The sequence below is a fragment of the Aspergillus lucknowensis genome (genome assembly GCF_044049455.1).
Source record: "Aspergillus lucknowensis strain CBS 449.75 chromosome Unknown BJX67scaffold_19, whole genome shotgun sequence".
In the NCBI taxonomy this organism is placed as follows: Eukaryota; Fungi; Ascomycota; class Eurotiomycetes; order Eurotiales; family Aspergillaceae; genus Aspergillus; species Aspergillus lucknowensis.
Window position 1 is genome coordinate 1 of NW_027263563.1, and position 11,350 is coordinate 11,350.

The following is an 11,350-nucleotide window of genomic DNA, read 5'->3' on the forward strand; positions in this document are numbered from 1 at the left end:
TATTCTCGTCCCCCCGCCACGCAAATACAATGCCCACAGCCCGCGATGCAGAGTCCAAACCATCCCACCCAAACAGCCAAACCACCCCTTCCTTGCCAGCGCAGTACTCCCCCTTCAGCACCCCCCAAAAATGGACCATCGTCGCGATATCCGCCTACGCAGCCTGGTTCTCAACACTCAGCTCGCTAATCTACTACCCCGCGATTCCATCCCTCGCGGCCTCACTCCACACCTCCGTAAGCAAAATCAATCTGACTGTCACGGTTTACATGGCTGTAGCCAGTATCGCGCCTGCGCTGGTGGGTGATACCGCTGATATTCTGGGAAGACGGCCAGTTTATATTGTGTGTTTGGGGGTTTACGCAGCGGCGAATTTGGCCGTTGCCGTGGCGGAAACGTATCCTACGTTGCTTGGGTTGAGGGTGTTGCAGGCTTTGGCCATTTCTGGTGCGGTTTTTTTTTTTTTTCCAAGTGCACGTTACATGCTGACTGTGAATGGTGATAACCCAGGGACTTTCTCAATTGCCTACGGGGCCATTGCGGATGTGACATCTCCCGCTGAGCGCGGCTCGTTCGCTGCACTGGTTTCATTTGCGTTTGTCTTCCTTCGTCTTCTGCTCCCTTCGTGTATCCGGCCTAGTCCTAGGTACCTACTCACACAAGTCCCAAGCAGAAACTAACATACATCCTCTTCAGAGTCGGTGTCGCTCCAACACTCGGCCCAATCCTCGGCGGCGCCCTGACCTACGCCGCGGGCTGGCCCTGGATCTTCTGGTTTCTGTGCATCGCCTCAGGAAGCTGTCTGCTTATCGTGATCTTGTTCCTCCCGGAGACGTGTCGCGGTATAGTGGGCGATGGGTCAGGTTCCTTGCGCCCATATCAAAGGCCGCTTCTCCCGGGGGTGATGCGGCCGTATACCCATGACCAAGCGGGGGGGCTAGGGGACAGTGCGGAACGAACTCCGGGGCCAGTGGGCGGGGACAAGCGGCGCTTCCCAAACCCTTTGCGCAGTATAACGCTCCTCGCGCGCCCGGACAATACGATAATCATAACAGCCTGCGGGCTGCTGTACACCGTGTACACGTGCATCATGGCCTCATTGGCGACGCTGTTCGTGCCGATCTATGGTCTATCCCAGTGGGAGGCCGGACTGATTTACATTCCCTTTGGGACCGGCGGGATCGTGTCGACTTTCATATCGGGGCGGATCATGGATCGGGCGTGGCGGGATGCAAGGATTAAACGGGGCTTACCGGTAGATAAAGGGCGGGGCGATGATTTGGATACCTTTCCTGTTGAGAGGGCCAGGCTCGGTGTTATCTGGTTGCCTATGGGGTTGACGGTGGCGTTTGTGGTTGGGTTTGGGTGGGCGTTGCATTTTCAGACGGTGAGTGCCGCCGTCTGTGGCTCTCACGGTGTACCAGTCGTGCTAGGCTGACATCTGCTTGTTTGTTTCTAGCACATGGCCGTGCCTCTGGTTCTGCAATTCTTCGCAGGGCTCGTTATGCAGCTCGACTTCAGCGTGGGTATCCCCATTCCAGTATTGGGCGGTGCTGACGAGGTGAGTGTAGGTATACAATACCCTGTTGGTTGACAAAAATCATCGGTCCCCAGCGGCTGCCCAGGCAGCGAGCAATATCATACGAGGAGCGTTGTCGGCGATCATGATCTCCTTTCTGCAGAACATGATCGATAGGATCGGCATCGGCTGGACGTTTACTTTCCAGGCTGGGTTGTGCTTGATAGCCGCGGTCCTATTCCTGATGGATCACCGCAGTGGAATGCAGTGGCGGCAGAAGTCCAACGAGAAATAGAGTCAGGGCGAGGAGAGGAGAGAATAGCTGGGCATACAAGTACAGTGTACCCCTGGATGTAGAGGTTGAAAATCACCCCAATCCAGCCGCTGTGACAACCGCAACCTCGCCATTCCTGGGACACAGCAGGCTGCGTTCTTTCTTCCATATGGTGCACAAAGAAAGCGAGTCCTTGCCTGTCCAGTCACCTGGTAGCATGAAAAGGCTTTCAAAGGTGTCTTTCCGTACGGCTGGGGCAGGACGATTCATTGCTCTCGCCTTCACGGCGGCTGAGTCTTTGGAGGAGGATGGGAAAGACGATGATGAAGGCGGTAGTACCGGACGACTAGGCGATGGACTTGGCTTGCTTAAGCGGGCTTTCCAAGAGCAGATAGCAAAGGTTTTGGAGAGGAATATGAGGCGATCATGGGCGAGGAAAGTCAGGACACTGGCGATATGGGAGGTCACCTCCTCGGGGAGTGGAACTGGAGTCAGCCTGAGTGTGGTGTCCAATGTGCTGATGTCCGTGGCACTGGCGTAAGGAGCAAATGATGCTGTGGCGAATGAGAAGATGTACTTTTTGCCCTTTAGTGGCTTCCCGAGAGAGATCTGGACCAGAATGTGGCGCTTATCAGGAGTTGCGAGGACGCGGTCGATAATCCTGGGCTGACTCGAGGGATGCTCCGACGTGGGTGAGGGTGGCTCTTCATCGATAGGAAACGTAACCTGATAACTCCGTATGCTCGTCAAGGCCCAGTCCCAGACGGAGATTGATGTCGGTTCAAATGTAATAAGAGTGCCGTCTTGCGGATGAAGAATCCATTTACGTGTGTCGGACTGCCATTCGATATTCTCCGTCACGGCGGATTGGTCTATGGAGATGACGCAGGCCATGTTCAAAGACGATACAAGGAGATGGTTAGCGCCTGACTGGAACAGGAGCTGCACGATGGGGCCTGTCATGCTCTTCATTGACATTTTAAGCACCATTTCTGCGATCACAGGATCTACACCATGGTTCTGGGGAGTAATGCCAATGACAGTAACATACTTGCTTGAATCTGAGAAGCAAATATACCGTCCATCGGAGCTCCAGACCATCTGTTCAATCCCATGGATGCCCCTCGGGACGAGATCTGGAAGCCTTCCACGTTTGATGTCGTAAAGCTGCACGGCCCCGTACTCTGTGCCAATGCAGTAAAGCTGGCCCATCGGAGAGGCAGCAATGGCGGTTACAGAGTCCACCCTTCTGGCGATTGCAGTAGACGGCGCAGAGATGGCACCCAGGCTCGTAGAATCAGCATCACTATCAGGCGACTTGTCCAGGCGTTCAGCGTAGCGCATCAACGCGTTAGGCTCCCAGGCATTTCCGTACGAGCCTCGGATGTCATAGAAGCGATGGAGGCTGGGCCCAAAGGCCAATCCGAGGACTGGGTCTTGCGAAGGAAGCTGGAAAAGCAGCTGAAACTCTGACGTTGTAAAGACTTTGACTGTTCCTCGCACGTCGCCAGTCGCAAACAGGTGGCCGTCTCTGCTCATTGCGAGCCGGTGGGCATCAACCTGTATCTCCTCAGGATTCCCTTCGTACGGGTTCCATTTGAATACGACACCTTCGTGATAGAGCCCCAGGATCTCAGGTCCATGTGGGTGCCACATCACCTCTAGGACCTCCCCTCGCGCAAGTTCCTCTCGGGCGCGCCAGCAGTGGTTGATGAGCTCGGGGCCGTCGACCTCCCACGCAGAGAGGGGATGTCCTCGGTACGCCACGGCTACCAGACTTCCATCGTTACTTAGTGCCATATCGCTAGCTGAGTTGAGGAAATGGCCGTCGAGCTCATTTTCCTCTAGCTCCGCCACGAGCTGCCAGGTAGGTGTCGGCTCCTTCAGGCTCAGCGACCGCATGGTACGATCCTCGAATCCCACCAGAAGGGTCTCATTGTTGTTCGTGAAGAGAATGGAAAGGGGTCGGGGTCGGGATTCAAGATTCCGAACCGTCAGCGTACATCGTCCAGTTGAGATTTCCCAAATTTTGATAGTCTTGTATCCGTATGTCACAAGCTGCGTGCCGGCATTATTCAAGGCCATGCGATACATATACTCGCCGTGTCTAATTGGACTCGAGTTCACCTCTTCAAAGTCCGAGGAGGAGTATAGGAACACCTCTCCTTTTGAGGTCGAGACCGCAACCTTTGTCCCTTCAGCCAGGACAGATGAGGCAGAGCCGCCAAATGATAGACGAGCAATGGAGTCATCCCAGTCGGGATTTGACAGGCCGGACACCTTGAGCGCGCCAGTCTCGGATTTCCCAAATTGCTGAAAGATGGCCGAGTTGAAGGGACACAATGGAGGAATGGTCTTGTAGATCGATTCTGGGTTGCGACGCAGGTTGTTGCCGAACTTTCCTAGAATTTTCACAAAGTCGATCGCCCATTGGTCCATGATCTGCCCCTCAGCTAGCTGACCTGGTGTTGCGTTGCTCTGAATATCACGTCTCGATGCAGTGAATCTTGAAAGATGTTTGGAAGCGCGCACTAGGATGCGCAGCTGCTTGGTCACGGCAAGGACATGAATCCATGTCAAGACCCAACTTCCCGCCAGGAACTTCTTGACGGTCTTGATGACCGACTGTGAGTCTGCAGGGACGAGCGCCATATGAGATGACCAGGAAGATGCGCTATATTCAACAAACTCGGGCATTTGGTGTCGGTGGAGGTTCCCTCGAAGGCCAGCGACCATCAGGCAATTCATGCAACTCAAGAACATCTGCTCGTGAGCGGCATCACGATCGATATCTATCGGCCGTTCTACATCACCGAGCAAGTACTCGCGCGCGGAATGGTGAATCATTCCTACATGGCCACTGTTATCGAGGACGACGAACCCGCCGCAGAGGTCCATAATGGACTTCTCCAGGCTTAACATGTCCGGGAAGTCTCCGGTTAGCGCTTGGGATAATTCGGCGAGGCTCAAGATGCGAAATGAACAGGCAACGCATTGAAGAATTTTGCGGGCCAGATACTGGGCAGTAGAAGACGGATTGTTGGCGATAGACAGGGCCATCCGGTCATACAGTGCCTCCATACCAGGAGGAAATTGTTGCAAAGCTTCGGTCACTTCCGTGTGGGTGTAGCATGTATTCAGCTTCTCCACAGCCAGTCGTACCCACTGCTCGGTGGTCAGTACGGTGAGTAATTATACTTCAAGAAGCTCGTACCAGAAAGTTGTCTTGCGCTCCAGCCACGATCCGCTGCACAATGGTGTCTCTGAATTCAGCGCTACCGCTCATGCTAAGTTCTTGCTCGATGTGAGTGTATAAGTCCTCCGCATGGCCCTCGATCTTGATCTCGCCTCCATGGATTGATTGTGGAAGTTTCGCCAGGGCCGTTGTGGTCTCAGTTGTCGCGCGGCCGAGAAGAAGAACGCGGATAGGGATCGACGAATGCTGTATATCTGAGAGAAGCTTGATCGTCGATCGAACATCGTCAGCCTCGTCCAAACCGTCAATTACCCAATATATCGGGTCCATCTTTTCCAGGTTGAACAGAACAGACTTGAACAGGCGCTCCCAGATAGTTCGAGAATCCGCCGATCCAAAATCAACCGCTTCATTGGCGAGCTCGCCAATCTGAACACCAAATTCAGGAATATGTTGAGTAACCTGGTAGGCAATTGAGCGCAACAGCAGACTCAGCGTCCTCTTTTTGCGATCAGCGAACCTGACAAAAAAGTACTGGCAGCGGACACCCTGTTTTACGAGATGGTCGATGATAAAGGACGCGAGCACCGACTTCCCTGTGGCGGCACCTCCATGAACAAACAAAACGGAGGGCCTGGAAGAGTTCAGCCATTGGGTAAACGTGCTGTCCGTCAGAATCCAGCCGCTTGTCCCCGTCGTCCATTGGTCTTGAAAGAAAATGAAATCACTGTCAGGGAGTTGTGGGATCCCCAGCGCACTTTTCAGATCACTGGGTCTTTTCCCGCTGACGGCCATCTGCGCCTTGGGACGGGTTGTGGAAATGATCTTGCTGACAATGGACTTGAGAGCGTTGCGCACTGAAATGTAGTTCGGATCACGGTTGTTGTCGTACTTGCAGACTCCATGATGGTCGGCATCTAACGGGTTGGAGATCTCGCCGGGATAGCCTAGGATCGACGAGTCCTTCTCAAGTATCATCTGCAATGCCTCCATCAGCGAGAAAGACCCTCCTTTCGCTCGTGGGTAGCGGACTCACCACGCGAGCACCTTTGATTGAGGTGGGCTGGGTCTCGTAAAACGAAACAATGTCTAGCCTCGGAGCAATATGTCGGAATTGTTCATTCAGCTTCTGGAGAGTGAAATGGTCGGATGAAAGCTCAGAGATGTAAAGTTTAGAGTTGCTCAGCCAGGTCGCCTCCAAAACACGATTCAGAATGTCGGCCAGGTTAGAACCTCTGTGTGGAGTTGCGAGGAAGAGAATTGCTGAGATGGCCTTGACGATATGCTCGTACAAAGGATCATTCTGACCTTGCATGTACGCCTGCCATTATTGTAAGCAGGTCTTGCAGCCTCAATCAATGGGAGTGCAGTTGCTCGAACCTCTTTGACGATGAGTCCCCCCATACTATGAACCACAAAGAGCAGAGGGACCTTAATACGCAATCAGCAACGTCGTCTTCTGTCCGTTTCGCGGTCCCTGAAACTCACTGCTCCGATATCTAAATTCCCCGATTGTTGATCGATGGCATATTTCAGGTCAAATAGCAGGGTCTTTGCAAAATCGAGGACCGCAGTGCTGGTATTGCCCTTCTTCTGAAACTTCGCATTATACCCGAAGCTCATGATTCGTGCTAGGCAGAGGTCCGGCTCGAGCGGGAGAAACTTGTAAGGCCAGAAGAGGTCAGGGTCTTGGTTCTTGGACCAAGTCCATCGACTCGTTCCCCCAAGCCCGTGGACAAACACGATGTCGGCCTTGTGGCCGTTCTCAGGAGTGTAAATCACGCTCAGGCCCAGTGGGTTGGATTCCGATTCACGTTGGCCTTTCTTCGGTGGCACAAGGCTTGGTTGCGAGTGCGCCGGCGAAGGGGGAGCTTTGGGGTCTCCATCTTCTGCCTGGGCATGTTTGAAAAGGGAAAATGAGGCGTTGTCCTGGCTGCGCTTCCGCCGCAGACTCAGCCGATTGGAAAACTGGAGAGTGTTAGACGCATGTTCTGGAATGGCTGAGTTGAACAAAGAGATTGTCACCATGGCCTCAACAAGAGGAACCAGCCTCAGGAACAGATGCAGAGCAGAAGAACCGAGAGGGAACGCCCGGAGGGGTCTCACGCCGAGACAGAAAGTGCAGATGAACGCCCACCCTTAATAATAAGGGCGACGGTGCTGCGGCTGAGAAAAAAAAAAAAAAACATCGATCATGGCAGTCCACCGGCAAATGACGAGTCCGGAATCTCATGAATCAGACCGTGACGAAGCGCGCAGACGGCAAACAGGCGAGGGGACGGATAAAGGGCCTGCAATGTAGCCTTTGGAGGGCACCCTCGCCAATCTGCTAGCCCTAACCCCGCTCCGAAGGATGTCAGCTCTAGCAGCAACCCAATCATTTCGAGTGCAAGCAAGCTATTTCTGCAGGTCGATGGGGTTGCCCAAGGGATCCTGATCAGACAAGACCGGTGTGTTGGCACTTTCATGCACACAATGTCCGTCATGGCATTTCTGAGGCTCAACAATAAAAGCGAGGGGCTCGTCCTCGTGCGCATTTGGATCTCTCGGATCTCGCTACATCAACTGCTTTCGCAATGTCTGATGAATGGTTGACCGAGATCACGGGGAACTTTCCCCTTCATAAGGCCGTCACTGAAGGTACGTCCCTCCCTTGCTGCCCAGGGCAGGGGACATATTCATTGGAAGGCAGTGATGCCTAGCGGCACCGAGGTCCTCTCATGCGAGTCCTCCGGGGTGTCTGCCTGGACTAAAACCGCAAAGATCACTGTCAGACTACCTGATGGGAGCCCAAAGCGATATTTTCTCAAGGTGAAGACCCTCGTTCGCTCGATATTCTGTATAATTACTCATTGCTATGACAAGGTTGCCTCTGGACGGGGAGCCCAAGCCCTAGTCAAAGGCGAATACCATTCAGCATCCGCCATCGAGGCCGTGGTTAGCAACTTCGTCCCACACCCAGTGGGGTACGGAGAATATCACAATGGAGAGTCGCAAGTGTACTTCTTCCTCGGTGACTTCCACGACATGGATCTTCGAACGCCGCCTGATCCCGAGACATTCGCTGAGAAAATCGCTGAGCTCCATCTGAATGGCAAGTCGCCAACCGGGAAATTCGGCTTCCCAGTCACAACAGTATGCGGTGTCTTTGAGCGCACAGTCAAGTGGGAGTCCAGCTGGGCGAAGTGCTACGCGAATTTGTTAAGCGATGTCATCAAATACGACACGGAGACGAATGGACTCTGGCCCGAGTTCGACGCCGCCTGCAGGCACACTGTCAACTTTGTGATTCCACGCTTATTAGGAACCCTGCAGTCCGAAGGACGCTCTATCGAACCAGTCTTGATACACGGCGATCTGTGGGAGCAAAATATTGGTCTTGACATGGAATCCGGTCACTCGCTAGCCTTTGACTCTGGAAGCATCTATGCGCATAACGAGCTGGAGTTTGGGACCTGGAGATGCTCCTGGGCTTATTACTTCAATTTGCCTGCTTACCAGATGTTCTACCGACGGTACATTCAGCCTTCAGAGCCCATCAGCGAGTGGGATGATAGAAACCGCCTGTACAGCCTACATATCTATCTGAATGACTCTGCCGGTCACCCGGGCAGTCTCTCGAGAAAGACGTAAGTGCCCTTCTCAGCTTTTGGACATCACTATAAGACCGGGTTGCAGCTCGGCTAATGAATCATGTCAGGGCCTACAATGACATGCTATTCCTGTGTGAAAAATACGCGCCGCTGGATACGCTTGAGAAATACGACCCGGCGAAAGATATCAGCTTAACCGGGGCTTTTGTCCAGCATGAAACACACACACTCAAGCTCACACAGAGCAACGCATAGTCTAGGCAGGCAAGATACCAGATTGAGATACCGACAACTTTGAATATCGTAGCTATGCAAACATAGAGGTAACAGTATGTCAATGAACTGCGCTGAGCTGGGTACAGTACAATAAACCTGGCGAAATTTCCCGTCTCTAACTTCAAGGTACCTCATCCCTTCATCAGAAAACACACAAGAAATTAAATGACAACACATCAAATGGGTATAGTAACCCCAACCCAGCCCGACAAGCACCACACACTCCCACTCCCTTACCCCCCTACAGCCCCTCGCGCTCTCTTTCCTCCTCCTCCCCCCCCTCCGGCCACCCCAACCCAAGCACCATAATAACCCTCCGCAACGCCTGAAAGTCCATCCCCTGATCCTTAAAGTAAGCACCGATAATCGCCTCCATCGTATTCGCCATCGTCCCCTCAGAAACAACGCGCCCCTGAGACGGATTATTCTGAATATACCCGTCTAAACCCAGCGCCACGCCGCGCTTCGCAAGGGCCTTGTTGCTGACAATCTCATCGAGGATAACTTTGATCCCATCTAATTGGTTTCAGGTCAACAATGTCTTTATTATTCTGTCATGGAAGGGGGTTATTACATACTCCGAGTAAGCCCCCTCTCGAACCCCTCATCACGCAGGTAAAGCTCTAGCGCGCTATCGCCGATGTGTGCTAACCCTTTGTTCCCGTCGATGCTTGTGGCGCCTAGAGCGCCCGGCGCTGTAAGGGCTTGGAGGAGGAGGGTTTCGTCGTTGAAGCGGAGGTCGAAGTTGGTTTGGAAGGCTAAGGCGAGGTTATTTGTGGTGGTTCTCGCGTAGGCGATTAGGCTGGGCATTTTTGGGGTCTGGTTTGGTCTGGAAACGGTAATGAAGGGTGGATTGGAATAGTAATTGGAGCCTTGGGCCGGGGTTGGAGTTTGCAATTTAGAGATGCAGGACGAGGATGGAGATCCACTGTTGTTGGGGGCCTTTTTAGGGCTTTTATGGTGGAGGTTGAGGTTCTACATTTGCGGCACAGGTGGGCTAAGTTGGAGTATGCCTTAAGTCTTGCATGAAAGGCTTTCAGCTGCGGCGCATTATGTTCAAAGAAGAAAAGAGTCTGCAAAGGCTGTGCAAACTGAAGTGGTTTGTTAATACAGTAAAGTCGAGATGAGGCTGAGCCTGTTAAGACCGAAAGGCGTGCAAACGACTGGCGGAGGATGTCCAATATCACAACCAGCGCCAAATTGCCAGAGTCCTGTTCACCAACTAATCACCCAGCCCTCGACCTTCCTCATTCATCTGCTCCGAAGAACAATCTAAGCCCAATTACTCCGTCTCAGCAGCAAACTGCTCAACGAACGTCCCCCCCACAAAACTCTCCCCCTCCTCGTCAACAAGTTCCAGACTCCCCGTCCACCTAATATACCCCAATCGACTTCGGCCCTGCAACCTCATATCGAATTGTCACCTCATACCGAATTGTCGCCGTATAGTCCAACTCAGCCCCATCCGGCAACTCAACATTAATCTTATGCCCCGTCGGCGTATCCGAGCTCATAAGAGGCGGGTACGTCGCGTTCTCGCCGCGTTTTCGCCGAAGGGCCGCACCGCTATACCAGAGCACTGAGTGGTAAGAATCTCCCCGTCGCGCGCGACGTATGCGGCGACGCAATTTTCGGGGTCGCCGTGGGATTGGGATTTGGGCGAGAGGTAGTCGAACCAGACGAGGCTGTAGGGGCCTGCGCGGCCGTGGCCCCAGTACTAGACTCCGACTTTGGATTGGAAGTGGGAGTTGCCACCCCAGTTCTGAAAAGGGAGATGGTATTAGTTAGGTTGATCTGGGTTGTGTGGTGGTGTGACTTAGATCGGATCACTATCAGCGCCCACACTCAAAACACCTTAATGTATAATGAGGTGGAAGATACCTACTAACCGACTGGAGCGAAAGAATCCCCTTAATCCCCTCCGACTCCACTTCAATATGATAATATCTCATATTAGGGCTTGCCGAAAACGACGCCTGTCCATCCACCCCATCGCAAACAGCGCTCGCCCCATTCCCCCCAGTCGTAATACCCGCCTCGGTCCCATTAATCAGGAACCGATCGCGCGTGCCATTGTGGCAGACAACCACGAGCTCAGCGAGTGCTATACTAGTGTACCCCTCATTCGCGTAGACCAAGAGCGGTTCGAATCCAGACACCCCAGCCGAGTAGAATGTTGCGACGAAGGAGGCTTTCTCGGTCGGATTCTCGGAGACTTGGACCGCGTCGAAGTACCACCGGTCCCAGGTTATGCTGTTTATTGGGGAGACTTTTGGGCTGTCGAAGCCTTCGGGCTCGGATATCCACTGGGCGGTTGAGAGGGAGGGGACGGGGGTTGCGCGGACGATGGTTGTGGAGGTTGCTGCTAGGGCTGGGATGACGAATGTTCCCAGTAAAGGTAAGGTGGTGAGTCTCATGTTTGGGTAGATTTAACCATGGGACTTCAGGTTCACTTCAAGAAGAAATGGTCTCATAAGGCAGGTACATGGAAC

At 53.3% G+C, this 11,350-nt stretch overlaps 5 protein-coding genes across 5 annotated transcripts; 2 read left to right on the plus strand and 3 right to left on the minus strand.

Moving 5' to 3' along the window:
- Positions 1-29: 29 nt before the first annotated feature.
- Positions 30-1,814, plus strand: BJX67DRAFT_371952 (major facilitator superfamily domain-containing protein; the record flags this gene model as incomplete). The annotated part of the gene is made up of 5 exons (XM_071031172.1): positions 30-447; positions 511-595; positions 697-1,387; positions 1,460-1,501; positions 1,572-1,814. 5 exons carry the CDS (start codon positions 30-32, stop codon positions 1,812-1,814), a joined length of 1,479 nt encoding a protein of 492 aa, XP_070886244.1.
- On the minus strand, positions 1,663-7,054 carry BJX67DRAFT_80989 (NACHT and WD domain protein). Its single transcript, XM_071035484.1, has 6 exons — positions 7,015-7,054; positions 6,478-6,957; positions 6,370-6,420; positions 6,026-6,310; positions 5,008-5,967; positions 1,663-4,958 (listed from the first exon to the last, which is right to left on the minus strand). The coding sequence occupies exons 1-6, from the start codon at positions 7,015-7,017 to the stop codon at positions 1,887-1,889; spliced, it is 4,851 nt and encodes a 1,616-aa protein (XP_070886245.1). The 5' UTR covers positions 7,018-7,054; the 3' UTR covers positions 1,663-1,886.
- A 223-nt stretch (positions 7,055-7,277) lies between these two features.
- Positions 7,278-8,977, plus strand: BJX67DRAFT_352754 (Fructosamine kinase-domain-containing protein). The gene is made up of 4 exons (XM_071029064.1): positions 7,278-7,629; positions 7,682-7,800; positions 7,855-8,618; positions 8,690-8,977. The coding sequence occupies exons 1-4, from the start codon at positions 7,566-7,568 to the stop codon at positions 8,835-8,837; spliced, it is 1,095 nt and encodes a 364-aa protein (XP_070886246.1). The 5' UTR covers positions 7,278-7,565; the 3' UTR covers positions 8,838-8,977.
- A 122-nt stretch (positions 8,978-9,099) lies between these two features.
- Positions 9,100-9,668, minus strand: BJX67DRAFT_380988 (ribonuclease III domain-containing protein; the record flags this gene model as incomplete). Its single annotated transcript, XM_071032922.1, has 2 exons — positions 9,100-9,374; positions 9,437-9,668. The coding sequence occupies 2 exons, from the start codon at positions 9,666-9,668 to the stop codon at positions 9,100-9,102; spliced, it is 507 nt and encodes a 168-aa protein (XP_070886247.1).
- A 472-nt stretch (positions 9,669-10,140) lies between these two features.
- On the minus strand, positions 10,141-11,275 carry BJX67DRAFT_380989 (uncharacterized protein; the record flags this gene model as incomplete). The annotated part of the gene is made up of 3 exons (XM_071032923.1): positions 10,141-10,231; positions 10,290-10,437; positions 10,744-11,275. 3 exons carry the CDS (start codon positions 11,273-11,275, stop codon positions 10,141-10,143), a joined length of 771 nt encoding a protein of 256 aa, XP_070886248.1.
- Between the last annotated feature and the right edge of the window lie 75 nt (positions 11,276-11,350).